Source organism: Pygocentrus nattereri, chromosome 6, assembly GCF_015220715.1.
Source record: "Pygocentrus nattereri isolate fPygNat1 chromosome 6, fPygNat1.pri, whole genome shotgun sequence".
In the NCBI taxonomy this organism is placed as follows: Eukaryota; Metazoa; Chordata; class Actinopteri; order Characiformes; family Serrasalmidae; genus Pygocentrus; species Pygocentrus nattereri.
Genome location: NC_051216.1, coordinates 25,684,318 through 25,699,891, shown reverse-complemented (window position 1 = coordinate 25,699,891; position 15,574 = coordinate 25,684,318). Strand labels below are relative to the sequence as shown.

General features: G+C 39.8%; 1 protein-coding gene across 2 annotated transcripts in view; it reads right to left on the bottom strand.

Moving 5' to 3' along the window:
* Positions 1–10,193: 10,193 nt before the first annotated feature.
* igsf3 (immunoglobulin superfamily, member 3) overlaps positions 10,194–15,574 on the bottom strand; it is a 168,994-nt gene continuing 163,613 nt past the window's right edge. For both annotated transcript variants that reach the window (XM_037539313.1, XM_037539314.1), the window contains exon 9: positions 10,194–15,487. In XM_037539313.1, the coding sequence (XP_037395210.1) occupies positions 15,237–15,487 (251 nt within the window). In that variant the 3' untranslated portion in view covers positions 10,194–15,236. The remainder of the gene's footprint in view (positions 15,488–15,574) is intronic.

The following is a 15,574-nucleotide window of genomic DNA, read 5'->3' as shown; positions in this document are numbered from 1 at the left end:
TGAAGACACACATTCTATTAAAATCTGTGCATTCCATAAAACCATTAAAGAAAAACTATTTCAGTATTTATTTTTCTTTTTGCGATATCCCTGCTACTAATGAACTGTAATAATAACTTAGGATGGGCAGGTTCGCAGTTATGTTGATGAATCAGGGGGGAAACAGTAACAAACAAGCAGGCTGTGCACACCTGTCTTTGACACAGGGCTCTCAGGAGGAAAAGGACATTACACACCACCACTACACACTGGTGGGCCACAAAGCAGCTCTTCTGAGGCCTGGTGAGTGGAGTATACATCAGTGAACAGTGCACACTGTCTGAAATGACATTAGCATCAACCTCGCATAAATGAAGAGCAGTTCTGTTAAACTGAATTTTAACAATGATTTTGATTTTGTCACCGATCTCTTTGGTCACACGTATATGTAGCCCTCAGGTCAAGCCTCTCAACTGCTTTAAGATGCAAGTTAAAGTAGGACAGCAAGAACCCCCTGCTGTCACATCAGCATAAATATCACCTGAGGCTTGACTCTATGTGAGGTAACATGTGCTTATCAAAACTTTGATATGCTTTTGGAGCTGAGATTGATGTTTTACTGAGGCATAATCTGGTGGAAAGTGCCATTCACTAACAGTGTTTTCTCCTGTTTTTGTGCTAGCCTCATATATTTTAATCAGCGCTTTCCCTGAGGTGCCACCACTCGCTGAGGGGAAGAATACAATGGAGGGCAATGAGGAACTCCAGAGCAGTATGACAATCTAAACAACAGCAAAATGCAAAGCACTAATGCATCACAATTAAAAAGAATAGACTATGCAAGCCTAGTTTTGCTGAGCTGACATTGGCTGCATGCCATTTGTTAGGCAAGTGTCAATAATACAGGTTATATGTACAGTGTCTGATGGAAATTTTACCAGATGCTTTTTGTCAGTAGACAACATTTATATTACTGCTACTAATGATAATAACAATAATAATAACAACAATTATTATTATTTCTACCGCTAGTAATACTACGTCTATTATTAATAATGATGAGCTCTCTCTCCAGTTAGGTCTAACCAGCATAGCTGCTAGAAAACCACCAAACCATGCTGTGTTTTAAATGCTGGTATGCTGGTCAGCTAAACCAGCACCAGACCAGCATGGAATTCATGAAGGCCTGTACATTTACGGCATTTGTTAGACGCTCTTATCCAGAGCGACTTACAATTTGATTATTTTTACACAGGTAGGCGAAGGCAGTGTTAGGAGTCTTGCCCAAGGACCCTTATTGGTATAGTGTAGGGTGTATGGCATAGAAGGCAGAGATGTTACCCACTACACTAACCAACCACCCAGGGGTTTCAGCAGGGTAAACTCTAATAACAGTTGCTAGCATGTGTACAACTAGCAATTGCATTATAGCTTCCAAATTAGCTAACGTAGCAATGGCAAACAGACTTTACATTTCACTTTACATACAAGTGACACACCAAAATACTATTTCAGTTTACATTCTGGTGCACTTATTGCTCATGTTCTAGTGCTTGGTGACTATCCTCACATCGAACAGAAAAGGCAGCCACATAGCAAGATAAAGGAATTCAAATTCAAGTGAAGTCAGACAATTTGAGTTCAAATAGAAGTACTTGTGGTATTGCCTCAACTTCTTAGATCACTGTTATTGGAAGACCCATGATAAATGTGCTTCTGCTTTCTTCCATTATAGTTGGTTAGCCCGATATTGCTGGTTATGATAGCAACATTTAAAGTTGTCCTTAGAACGTCCAGAAATAGAAATATTATGATCCAGAGTAAATGGAGAGAGAACATTCTGGATTCTTCTAACAATCAAACACAGGTATAGCACACCAACCAGCCTTCATTGTGTATAGCATCACCTGCTGCTTGTCTTGGGTGATGCTTGTGCATGTGCATTACAACAATGGGAGACAGTAAGTCAGTCAGTGAGTCAGTAAGAGGTGTCAACTCTCATAGGCTAGTCCCCTGGGTGGTCCAGCAAGAAACCCAATATGCTTTTAATTGTGTTGTGACTCTATTAGACAATACTGGCACATTTTATTTGATTCATATGTGTATTGCCTCCTCACCACACTTGTTTTCCTATTATGTGTTTTCCCAAATAACAGCTTCTTCCAAGCAAATGCAACAGACATTTTGACACCAAACTCATCACCATAATCTGCAATAACAAAAGCAATGTTATCACCATTTAGCAGGATTAAGCGTGTGCTTCTGTTAGCCAAGGACTTGTTTCCTTTTTCGTGGTCCTCTTCTCATTAGAGGCTGAAAAATTCTGGTGTGTGTGTTTGTGCTTCTCTTTCCCCAGTCCCACAACACAGAAAGGCTAGAAAGGCAGTCTGGAGAGAAGAGGTGGATTTTTTTTCCTTTCCTAAAAAAACTGGTACAAGAAACCAAATTGAAAGGTCATCTCCTTGCAAGTATACAAAGGATTTGTGTCTTATGTCTCTGTTGAGCTCTCAAGAACACATTTTACGTCAAAAATGATTTGTTTGTTGCAACATGTTGAGTTTAACAAGCCTGAGCTTACCTGAATATCAATGACAGGTGTGATTGTATAATTTTGGCCTTATTTTGAGGATTGGGTTCTCAGCAATTTACACATAATGCCTATATGTTACTGAGTTGAAGACTGGGAAAGAAAGAGCTAAATGTCTGACTAAGGAATGGACTCTCCAAACAAACATAAATAGAGGGAATATGGAGATAATAAAAGGTAGAAAGAATGAAATGGGATGCAAGAAAGATGTATAAAGGTACATATAAAGTCAAAAGACAGGTTGACTGTTTACAAGTTTCAGCTGTCTCTACTCATCACTTTTACCTGCAGGCATCTAATTGGTGAGGTTGGTAGCTGTTTGTGTATAAAAATACTAGCATCTGTAAAGAGGTGACCCTTAAAGAGACCTTACAGTTGAAAACATCTGCAATGGCACGAAAACATTTAAATAAAATAGAAAGAATATAAATACACAGCTTGGATAATTACAACCCACACGTGACTAACATACATGTACATTAACATGGAGAAAATTATTACCTTAGCTACTTCCAGACATTATGGTGTACATGCGTTAACCAGCTGTCAAGAAGATGCTTCTGATTGCTCATTCAAAATACACTTCAGCAGAGTCAAGCCACTTTTACAATTATAAAAGCTTACTCCAGCAATTGCTTTGGCTACCTCTGTCAATTTTGATGTCATTTCACCTCAGAAATTATTATGACAGCTGAAGCTTGCTGGAATAAGCCTTCAAAAATGTTAGTATAGCTTATGTCATCTGCCAGAAAGAGCTTATGAAGATGTGAAGGAGTAGCTTTCCAAGATTTTTTGTTAAGAATCAAAGAATTAGCATTCCTGAAGCAGTAGAGAAAAACAATGCCCAGTGTCCTTTGCTGCTGCAAATCAGCTTGTAGACTGAAGCTTAAAATATTTATTCAAAAGTCTGTTGAGTTGTCAGATTGGATTGGTGGGAGTTTCTTGGACACCTTTAATGATTAATGTTAATCGCTTAGGCTCAAAAGAAGGCCCAGGGCTAAACTAACCTTGTATGTCACTCTGCATATGTAGAGGACACAGCAGCCCCAGTTGTGTACATTAGTCCACTCAGTGGTGCGCAACACAATTCATGTTACAAAAATGTTTCTCTGCAAGTCGCTTGCAATTACATATTTACACCAAAGAGGGCTCCACATCCCCAAACATAGCACACAACATGCTTTAAAAGTGTGAGTTCATAACAGGGGCTGAAAATGCTGAGATAAAAATAAGGCTGAATGTGTGAGTTTATGTTTTAATCGCCCTACAAAATCAGCTGATTATACAAAGACGACATGTACAGTACTTTCCTCCTAGTCTCCAACATTAATAAAGATTTGTGACACGGCGTTTTTCTGCATGGGATGCACAGCGGCTCTGCATTAGATCAGCCAGCACTGCACCTAGAGTACATTAAAACCACATTACATTTTCATTCATAATTACTTAGCCACAGAAAATGAAAAAACAGAGCGGAGAAGGTGGAAAAAGGGAGCAAGAGAGGGAGAGAGCGCGAGAGAGAGCTAACAGCTAATTAGCGCAGTGTTGTGACAGCATTTATTTATGCACAGAGGTTACATCTGATCAAGCTGAAGGCACAAAATCACGCAAAACTCTCATAAATGCTTAAAGTAACATCACAGCTTTTAACCATGGGTAAAATTACACTGCTTTCTGGGAGAGTGCAGCAGAGGACTAATTCAGAGAAGGAGCAGCTCCGGTTCCTAGCTCATTTTCTCTACATGACCTTCTCTCCCAAAGAGTGCTTTAAAGGATTTTGCTTATTTAACTGTACCTGTGAAATAGAAGAGAGTGGCAGGACACCACACAAATGCTTTGATCCACAGCTCTTCATTTGTTATAAGGTGAGCTTAGCTCAGGCCTGTTGTGCAGTAGGCTCATAAATGGAGGCTCTACATGGTCAAGCTGTGTGGAGAGAGGCAGTAGATAGGGTCACTAATGATAAGGATAAGAAAGTTCATGGCTTGCTGCCAGTATGCTTAGGCAAAGTAAAACAAATGAAGTTAACTTCACTGTTCTCTGACGCAAGCTTTTCCTTGACTCCTGTGGTGAAAATTATACTGTTGCTTCATCACACATTGTCTAACCTTAGCAGCATGTCCATATGAGGTAAATCAGTCTTCCTCCCAGCCTCAGCACTTCTACACATGCATTGCAAGATTGTGTTCAGCAGATCCAGACTCTAATTCACTGCTCTAAAACATGTTAACCCAAAAACTAGAATACAGGATTTTGCAATGGGAGGTTTATTCTGCAAGACCAGACAGAGATGCTATTGTCAAACTCTTCACACTCAGGTCTACATGCAGAGGTGGGTACACACTTAAAATGATGGTTCTTTGAGGGTTTTTAACAAAAGAAAAAGAGTCTACATAGCACCATGAACACTCAAAGAACCTATGTAGCACCAAAAATGGTGCTGGTACTATTATAAGCTTGTATCTTCACAACAACAGAACCATTTTTGGTGCTGTCTTGCTGCTGTTGGAAGAAAACCTCATCTTTATTTTTGTCATTTTTCAGTTTTTCACATAATTTGAAAATTCCTGTTGCCTTTTTCATTGTGTGTAAATTTCTTGAAGAATGGACCAAAAGAAGTCTGGTTGCATGACTTACATTTTCAAAAAGGTTCTATATAGAACCATTTATAGCACATTATCCATTAATCTGAAGAACCCTTTCTTTAATCATGTAAAGTGTTGCTTTGAGTATTAATGGTTCTGTATAGAACCATTTTCTTTGGTAAAGAACCATTGAAGAATCTTCTTTTGAAGTGTGTAGAATAGCCTAAATCTAGACTAAGTAAAAGTATTAATACTTGGGTAAAATAATGGCACAAGTAAAAGTTAAAGTACTTTCTTAAAAAACAGCTTGAGTAGGAGTACAAAAAGCATCAGGTCAACATTTTTTAAGTCCTGCTTGACTTTCAGAACTGCAATGGAACTTCTTAGTAAATCCAGCATGGGAACTGAGGTCTGCTACACTACCTTCTTCTCTTTTGAGATTCTTTTGGTCTCCAGTGTCAGAGATCAGACAGAGCTCAAAGCCATACAGATGCTTTCACCAATAAAACAAAGTGAAATTAGACATAAAAATGAATAGTAACAACATAACTGAGTAAAAAGTTCAATCATTTAGTCACTAATATGCTTGTGTAGAAATTAAAGTACTATGATATGAAAAGATTCAGGTGCAGTACAAATCTATTGATATTTTATTTAAGTACATGTACTTGAGTAAATGTACCTAGTTACTACCCACCTCTGTCTATGTCTGGTAAAGTGGTTGGTAGAGTGTTTGATTATAGTGCAGTAATTTACAGGGAAAACCTTGTTACATTGATATTGTGATGCAGATGAACATCTGCTGATGCCCGTGAAGCCTGGGGTTGATGTGGAAAAGAGGAATATAAAAGAAAAGAAAGAAAAGTGGGCGGCACGGTGGCGTGGTGAGTAGCGCTGTCGCCTCACAGCGAGGAGGGCCTGGGTTTGATTCCCGGCTGGGTGACTGGGGTCCTCTCTGTGTGGAGTCTGCATATTCTCCCCATGTCTGCATGGGTTTCCTCCCACAGTCCAAAGACATGCAGTCAGGCCAATTGGACATGATAAATTGCCCCAAGGTGTGAGTGACTGCCTCTCTGCCATGCGATGGACTGGCAACCTGTCCAGAGTGTATCCTGCCTTCTGCCCGAAGACTGCTGAGATAGGCTCCAGCACCGCCCCGCGACCCTGACGGAGAAAGAAAAGTGACTGGAGCAGTGGGCATGTAGTAGTTAAGCTGTATTACTTGAAAAACATACTCTCTAAAGCTACATTGTCAAAGGTCTGGCAGCACAGAGTGCCCAACACTGACCATAAATTTAAAAGAATGCCAAAAAAACTTCTTAAATCACAATGTGTCAGCAAGGTTGCCAGAAGAAGGAAGTTTCTAAAATTTGCATATCACTAACTGATTATGCAGAGAAGAACATGAAGACAATGTAACATTCTGGAGGTTGTGCCAAAAGCCTTTACAGACCGCAGTCAGTTGTGTAACAGGTCATAGCAGAGCATTTGATTATGATACAACACATCCGAGTATAATACAGTAAATACAGTATCAAAGAGCTGACTGATTTATGGTGGGATTCTGCTTGGCAAATGAGGCATCTGAAGGTGATACCTTCTAGAATTAATGAGTGTATTACCAATTTCATTTCACCAAAATGATCAGATGCCTGAATATGCCTGTAAGAATGAGAGGCAGTTTTATTCCTTGTAAGTTATGATGTGCTTCACAACCACAGCTGACACCTGTGATAGAAGAAGGTCATCCCCACTTTCACAAGCCCAGTATAAAGAATGAACCCTTGCTGTACATGTTCATACAGGCAAGGGGGTTTTAGGGTTTGTTCATTATTGATAAGCATGGTGTGTTTTCATCTCTCAACTGTCAGCGTTCACATAACAACAGAAACAGAATGCATTCAATGGCCTGAGACTTTTAGCATTTGTACCTCTCTGGTTATTTTCACGAGGTAATACTTTTACATCTACTCAGGTATATCTGTAAGACCAGTAATCTACTTTTTATTGACTTCTATTTTTGTCATTCACATTGAGGTACACCTTTAAAAATAAAGGTGCAAAAATATATCCTGGGTGTGATGTCATAGAAGAACCACTTATAGTTACCTAAAGAACCTTTCAATGGAAGGTCCTTTGAAGAACCCTTTTTTTCTCCAAATAGGTTGCAATTTATTTTGGAGTTATTTTAGACCACAATCCTCAAGTGCTCCTATCTATCTATACTATGCAGTCGGAAGCTATTGCACTAGGAAGTTCTACTGCAGTTCTATAGGGAGTTGGTGCTTGACTAGTTGTTTTGTTTTTTGACTGCTTTTTTCCTTTTACTTCAATCATTATTTCACTGAGGTAACAACTGTATTAATACTTTTACTTGAGTTTGGGTTGAAACTACTCTACATAATGTCATGAGCAGTGTGTGGTACTCAATGGGCAACAATTTTACTCTACAAAATATTACCTGGTTTAACATTGTGTATGACATGGCAGGGGCATCAGTTCTGGTCCTGGAGATCTACCACCCTGGAGACCTCACTTTCAGCCCACCTAGATCTAATATTCAGGTGCTTCCACCAGCAGGTCCAGGTTTGCTCGCTATGATACCATAACAATAACTAAGTGAGTTTGCATTATTTTTTTCATATAGCTACTGAATAATTAGTCTTATGACAAAAACAAACCTGAGAACTCATAGAGTTGATCAGATCAGGTGTGTTAGATTAGAGTTTGAACTGAATGCTACAGGGCAGTAGATCAAGACTATAGACATGTAATGTGTAATGTTAACATGTCAACCAGACAGCCTGCCGGTTTTTTCCTGCCGGTTGCGAAACAATACGCACAATCACACATATATCATGATGGCAGGAAAGAAATATGAATTTTCATGAGTGGAATGGAGTTTTGGCAGGCAGTGTCAGGATGAGTTATGATTTGTGTTATGTGATTTGGTCCTGGCCCCTGGTGGTCTTGCTGCGCTCAGTTAGCGGACGGGACAGCCACCACAGACAGCATCATCTATTGTCCCTGACAGGCACTCTATGCTACAGCAGACCACAGGCTTTCACCAGCGCCTCCACTCACACAATCACAGGCAGACATCTTAATTACCATCCAGACAGGACAAGTCATTCAAGTGCCAAAGGAAAGAGCGTATGCATAGACGTGTTTACAGATAAAGAGAACTGCATAATAAATGCCTACGCACCCATAAAGAAGCAAATAAAAGTAACACATTGCGTAAACACTACCCACATAGCACAGAAGCAAATGCCAGCCATGATTTAAAAAAAAACTCTCACAAGTAAGAACGCATCCTCAGACTTTATCACAGCAGGAGGTAGAAGAAGCATGCAGAAGCACCCCCCAACTCCCCCCCATCCACCCCCCCATCCCCGTATTGGATGTTAATGAGAGCAGGCTTGGTCTGTAAACCCCTCGAGCCACCTTCAGCTGCTCATTCACTCTGTCCCTGTTTTTTTCCTCCACCTGAGCCCACAGACCATCACATGGATCCAAATGAGTGTGTTAGACCCCATTCTCCCCTTTAATCAGCCCCCTTCGCAAACAATATTTCTACTTTCTTCAGGTATTTCAGGGACTTGGGGGATATGAGTGCGTGATCCGCACATTAAGATGACGGTACTGACTCACAGATCTATTATTTAACACTGTTGCGCGTTTGCAGCGGAGATCTACATCAAATACTCTGTACATTTGCAGTGTGGGTGTAATGCTATACAGACATTAATGGTGTGCGTAGTATACCCTACAGTGTATGTACTGAGAGTGAATAAATCAGCTTGCTGTGAGTGCTTTGCTTTCCTTAGCATTAGTGCCCTGTGGAATTATTGGCACTGTTGGGAAAGATGGGTGAAAAAAGCTATAAACAAATGCCCTTATGGTTATCAATTTGACCTTACCATGACAATATGATAATCACTTCAGTGAGGTAATAGTACTCAGAGAAAGAATGTTTTTATAAAAAAAACAATCTATATTTTCCACAAGAAAATGTATATTACTGATTGCCACCAGTAGTAATTCTTGTGGACATCAACTTCTTGACAAACATCCCTTCATATTTTATCTTTTTAAGTTCACGTTCTCTTAAGTTTTGCCAATTATTATCCCTTTGGGAAGTCTTTTCTTATAATGCCATATGTATAGATCATAGCTGTCAGAACAAAATCCTGTATCTCCATTTTTCATTTATTGACACTTTTAAAATTTACCATCTGCCCTTTACATTGTGTGATCGATTTAATGATGTAATGTACATATTGATGAATGGACCAATAGAAATGGCCCAAAATAGCTTGAAATAAAATCTCTACATTAACTTTTGTTGAAAGTTTTGGGCAATTTTCCCTACTTTTGAAAAGTTACAGCTTTGGAGACTGACAGTGACTGTATATTCTATATGCCCAGAAATATGTGGACCCCCGACCATCACAACTACATGAGCTTGTGAAATTTTGCTGAGCTGCTAGCCTGATTTGCGAAGATCAACAACATTGTGTACTTTGTGACCTTCACCATGTTAATGGATGACTAAGGGTGTCATGAATCAACACTTAACTGTAGTAAAGATGAGTATGATCAATTGGTGCTTGTTCACAGGAATTACTAGGAGTATAAATAATTGTCAGTGTTTTTGAGAAAAAGACATTTTTCTTTTGCTAAATTCTACTTCACTAAAAGGTTAGATTTCTCAAATATTTTCAGGGTAAAATCAAACTCATGAATAACAAAAACACTTTTTATTCACAGCTTTTTTTTGCCATCTTTTCAAAAGGTACTATACATCACCTACCACCAGGATGAAAACAAGGACAGAAAAGTATAAAGTTATGGACACAATTTAAAACACTGCACTGAATATGTTTTTATTGCAATAAACTGACAGAATAGCAAAGTGCCTTTTCATGATAGCGATTGCTACAGTTCAATAAAATATTATATATATATATATATATATATATATATATATATATATATATATATATATATATATATATATATATATAAACAACCAAAAGAAAACATATTACAACAAAACACAGAAAAGCATAAAAAAGCTACGGCCTTCTTTTCAGTGCACTATTTCTGTAACTGGAAAAAAAAAAAAAAAAAAAAAAGAAACCATAAAAACACGTCACTTGAAAAAAGCATCACTGGCTGAACTGAACACACATCACCACAATGTAATTTTTATATTTTAATTCCACAGCTAATCTGGAGTCAGTACATAGCCATGACATGCAGCCCTCAGAACACATCTACAACACTGCGAGGATGTTATGGGTCAGCTGAGTACGCTGAACTACAAAAACACTAGTCAGAGTTTAGAGTAATTCTGTACAGCTTGAACGACGGCGGCACTGCGACATCACATAGCAGTGCCACACCCTCCATCTCCTGCTCAGAGCAGCCGTGGGCAAAACCACCAGGACAGACACACCTGTGACGGGACACGATCGTATTTCAAATTAGTGGGAGACAAATGTTGCCTGCAAAGTGTAACTGTCACTTTGTTGTTCTTTTGTTAAAGGTATAGGGTCTCATACACAGCCTACAAGGCATAGACATAGACAGGAAAGTAAGTTTCGTCCATGTGTTGTGTGTCATTACGTATTATGTGTTCATAGCAACTGTTGGGGGTGCGCTTTATAGAATGTTGACAAAAAAACAACTCCATTTTTGTCAGAATGTGAGATTTTATAGCATGTTAGTAATTTTAAATATTTATTTTGTATGGGCATCAATAGTCACAATGTTGTTGTGTATTCAACATTAGCATGGTGAAAATTTCTGTCATTTCCAACCTGCTAAGTCCCAATTATCTTCAACAATAAGGCCCATAGTCCAGTCTGGTACTTTTCTCACCACATTGCCAAAAACTGCCTACTTTGTGAGGAAGAGGTCATTTGATTGACATGCAAAACGACCAATCACGGCCTACTTTTTTGGAGCAGCCTGTAGGGGGAGATGATTGTAAAAATCATGCATGTCTTTTGCTCAGAAAGACAAAATTTTCATCATGATGTCCAGGCAGTTGTTCACGGTTGCTGACTAGAACTTAACTGGAAAAACAAAACTTTAATTTCACGTCCGAGTGATAAAAGCACTGTGTTGAAGTGTGTATCCACAGAGGTGCCAATAGCTAATCAAAAATCCAGAGACTTGTGGCTAGCTTTATATGCAAAAGATATCAGATGCTCCTTTTCTGTGTGCGAGGAGCATGATCTCCAGGGACATTATCTTTGGAGACAGTTAACTGGATGTAATTTAAATGCAAAAGCTCATAACGCTCAACATGGCAAATGTTTAGGGGGAAAGTCCCACCCTTTGAAAAAAAATTAGCCAATAGTCCTGGCGATTGTGCTGCAAGTAGAAAAAGCTACCCCTCATGTGGAGATCTGTGAATGCGCAGTAAAATTGTGTTTTTGTGTGTTATTTGACAGAACGGTGCAAACTATTTTTGCTGTTTTTATCAGATTTACCAGTGATTTCAATATGTTTTTAAAAAATTAACTTTCCGATTTAGTTCGGGGTTTATAGGTCTCTCCGTGTTTAAAGAGATAGATCCTTAAAGAGATAGAGCCTGATCTTGTAGGAGTAGGAATAACTGCCTGGAGGAAATAATTGCCAAGAGGCAGCTGAGTGGACAGACTTTCCTGTAAGGACTTTCTTATCACTAATCTAAATACACAGAGTTAAATAAGATTCTACAAGCTCTCAACACCTAGGAGAACAATGTCTCTGTGGGCAGATCAGATGTCAATTTCAGAGTCTAATAAAAAGATCAGCTGCTACTGCCAAGGTTCTTACAGGAAGATCAGGGGTAGGTCAATTTCAAAGACTGATAAAATGGCCAGATCCTACGGCCAAGTCCCTACCGCTGAGGAGGAATGTAGACCCTTGTGGTGTCAAGAGAAACCTTCGAGACTGAACGTATAAATAACCCACAACAGTCAGGAGACGGAGAGGGTGGCAGCAGCCTGGCGTGATGTCACAAAACACAACGCTCAAGAGTTCAAAACATCAAAATGCCTCCTCCTTCATCATGCACTATACAATTTGACACGACTGAGAAAAGAAATAGAGAGAACTGACAGCTCTGCGTGGAGATCTATGAGAAACCCCACACGCTGTCTGCATCACTCACAGACCACCGCTCATACTACCCCCCCCGTCAGCGCACACAGAAGAGAAACAGTGGCTTTATTATCCAAGGTCCGTGCCAAGTCTGTCTATCTATGCAAATTCATGAAGTTCACACAATCTAACTAATGTTTTACAGTAAATTTCAATAAATAAACAAGACAACCACAAATTTCAAGTGGATTCAATATTGTGACTGCCTTTTTTGTGCATTTACAGTGAAGACGTGATGTTTCCAGTACCAGATATAGGCGCCTGTGGCAATTGCCTGTCAAAGCCTGACACCAGGCCAAATCCAGGAAACAGATGAAAACAGCACTTGGTTTCTAGAGAACAAGGCCCTTCTTTCTGTCTGTATGGAGATTAAACGACCGTGCTTTTGAAACTGCATGTAGCTCTTACCAAATAACACATGCAGTGCTATCCTTCATGGGCGAAGCTTTTAGAACTGAACAAATGATCAGGCTCAGTACAATCAAACATAAAGAATTGGAAAAAAAAAAAAAATAGGAGGGAATCTTTGAAAAACACAACCAGGGTCCCTTTCACATTACAGCTTTAAAGCTGTAGGATTCAAACATGAATGCTGAACTGAAAGATTACATCTTTGCTCAAGTAATGCAGTTTTAATCTGTTTAAAATAGCATTGATCTTACCATCTTACTGTCCGTGTTGTCAAAACCATCTGGCGGTGCAGTAAAATAAATATTAGGTCAGGTTGGTTTGGTTGCACACTTTCAGCTATAAAATGATATATTTAGCCTGCATAAAAAGGGTATTATACCATTTATGTATGTAAGCATTTAGATTCCTTTGCTGTGCTTTCAATTTAATAGATTTCACGTGAACTCCAGGGAAGCACAGAAATACACCTCCCACAGGCTTTCAGCATACAATTATTGCCAGTCTGTATCTAAAATGGATTTAGACAAAACCCAGCTTAACAGCAGTTTAGTGTGTTTATGTCTGTGAATGATTGTACATTTAATTCCATTGCTTTAGCAAGCTAAGGTAAAAATTTTGCGTAATCTTACACAAGCTAACAAGCTAAGCAGCCTGCCTGAGGGAGATACATTTATTCTCCTGTATAATTATACACTTCACTTAACTAAAGTATCAAAATCACCCCAAAAAGAGCAGAAGACTGCAATTATGTTTTTGATGGAATTCCCCTTTAAAGCATTTTATGAAATAAATAAATGAGATTTAAAAGAAGTGTTTTTGCTGTAAATAGTAATAAAGGTGATAGGCACCATGCCAAAACATAACCACTCAAAATTACAGGGATAATCTCAGTCGTGTCTTAGAGTTTATGAAGATTTGGTGACTAGTTTGAGCACTAGCATTAAAAACTGCTCTAAAAGAGCCTACATAGCCCACAGGCCCCTAGCAGGAGCTGGGCAGTCATATTTACACAGTATTCTTAAGTCAATGGGCTTTGCTGTCCTACTGGCCACTTTTGCAGAGCACAGATAACAATTAAAAAAAGGTCTTGGCACTAAGATTGTCCCTCGTCTTCTCAGCAGGCTTTGGGAGCTCTCTCAAATCTTCTCTTGCTTACTAACAATAGGCAGGTTTCAATATGGGGAAGGATGGAGGGAAAAGTCCCATGTTTGGCGCTGACTCAGAAAAGTCCTCATGATCATGTTTCAATCTCCACACAGCCAAGCACTCCAAAGGTGAGGTGACATAGGTGAAATATTCACAGTAGGAGGCAAGGCATTGCGACAGTGCTTACTTTCCTCACACATCGCTTATACACCTCATGGGCCAGCAAGCTGGAGTTAGGAGGTGTTTTGAGGGAGGCTTTAAAAATCCCCCCCACCCTAGTTCAAGAGAAGTCTAAGAGAAATAATAACAGTAATAATAAAAAACAAACTGCACAATATCAAACAAAGCAAAAACATATCCGCTAGCAGGAGCACCTGAACACTAATGAAACTGCAGGACAGAGCAAGTGTCTTGTGTAATGTCCACCTTCTTAATGTCAGAAGGCATATAGAGAGGAATGTAATGGACCCTAATCAAGTCACTAGTTTCTGCACATGGACAAGCTCATTAGTCTCTAATGGCTGAGAATCAGCATGAGAGTTTGGCCAAGTGTTAGTGGGTCTTTGGCAGTGAGGATGAGTCTGATACAGCGTTCCTAGACTCAGAGGGAGGCGAGGACCCTTCTCTCCGTTTTGTCAGTCCAAACGGAGATAGGTCTGAGAGCAGTTCTGTGGCACACTCCCAATCAAGAATGCATAATCACTGCCTTCTTTCCAAGAATTCATCTGGAGGGGTCACGCGACTCTGGGTGTGCATTATTCCCTCTTGAGACTTTCACAGGCCAGTAGGTTAACAAGGCAGTCTTCTGAAACAAAGAACCACTAGCAAAAAAGAGAGAAAAAAAAAACAAACAAATAATACTAATTAAGAGGTATACACCAGACTTCATAAATTGGAGAAAAAAAGAAGTTCATACCACACATTCAAAAGAGAAAACAAAAGCAAATAACAATTTTCTTCATCCGGGAGTGTAGGCCACAAGGGCGGCTGAAGGTGGCGTATTGACCATGTGTGTCAAAGAAACTAATGTGCTAAGACCCACAGGCACTTCTGCTCAGGAGAGGGCAATGTTACATTATAAACAAAGTCCAGATATTAGGGTGTGAAGACAGTAGAAAAAGAAAATCCTCTAAACAACTGAACCAAATGTCAAGGCTTTTCCACTGGCAGTCACTGTAGCCATGGCAACACCAAACTGAGGAAGGGTTAAGTCAGCCATATGGATGGATTGACAGGGCCCAGATGGAAGTCAGGAGCCCAGAATGCTTCCTGGTGGCTTTGTCATGGACAAGGAACAGGAGGGAGAGAGCAAGAAAAAGAGCAAGAGAGAGTGGATGAGTGAGGAAGAGGGTGCTGTTCAGCCACTCTTACTCCACAGAGCCAGGGTGGAGGCTGAGAGCAGGGGGGTCCAGGCAGGTGGGAGAATAACTCAGATGGGGCTCTTTGATCCACAGCAGGGGTGCGCCGTTCTTGCCCTCCTGGTTCTTGTTGGAGTTGCGACTCTTGTAGCGCACCAGCAGAACAGCAATGAGCAGGATGCCGAAGATGGGAAAAGGGTAGAAGAACACAAAATAGAAGAGCGAGTTGTTGGAGCACACCACTGACTGCAGGGTAGAGACTGTGGGAAGGACAAAGAGAGGAATCATCAGTGAGTAACAAATACAACAGAGACAAAATCTTGAAGACAGAACCTGCTCTTCTAAAC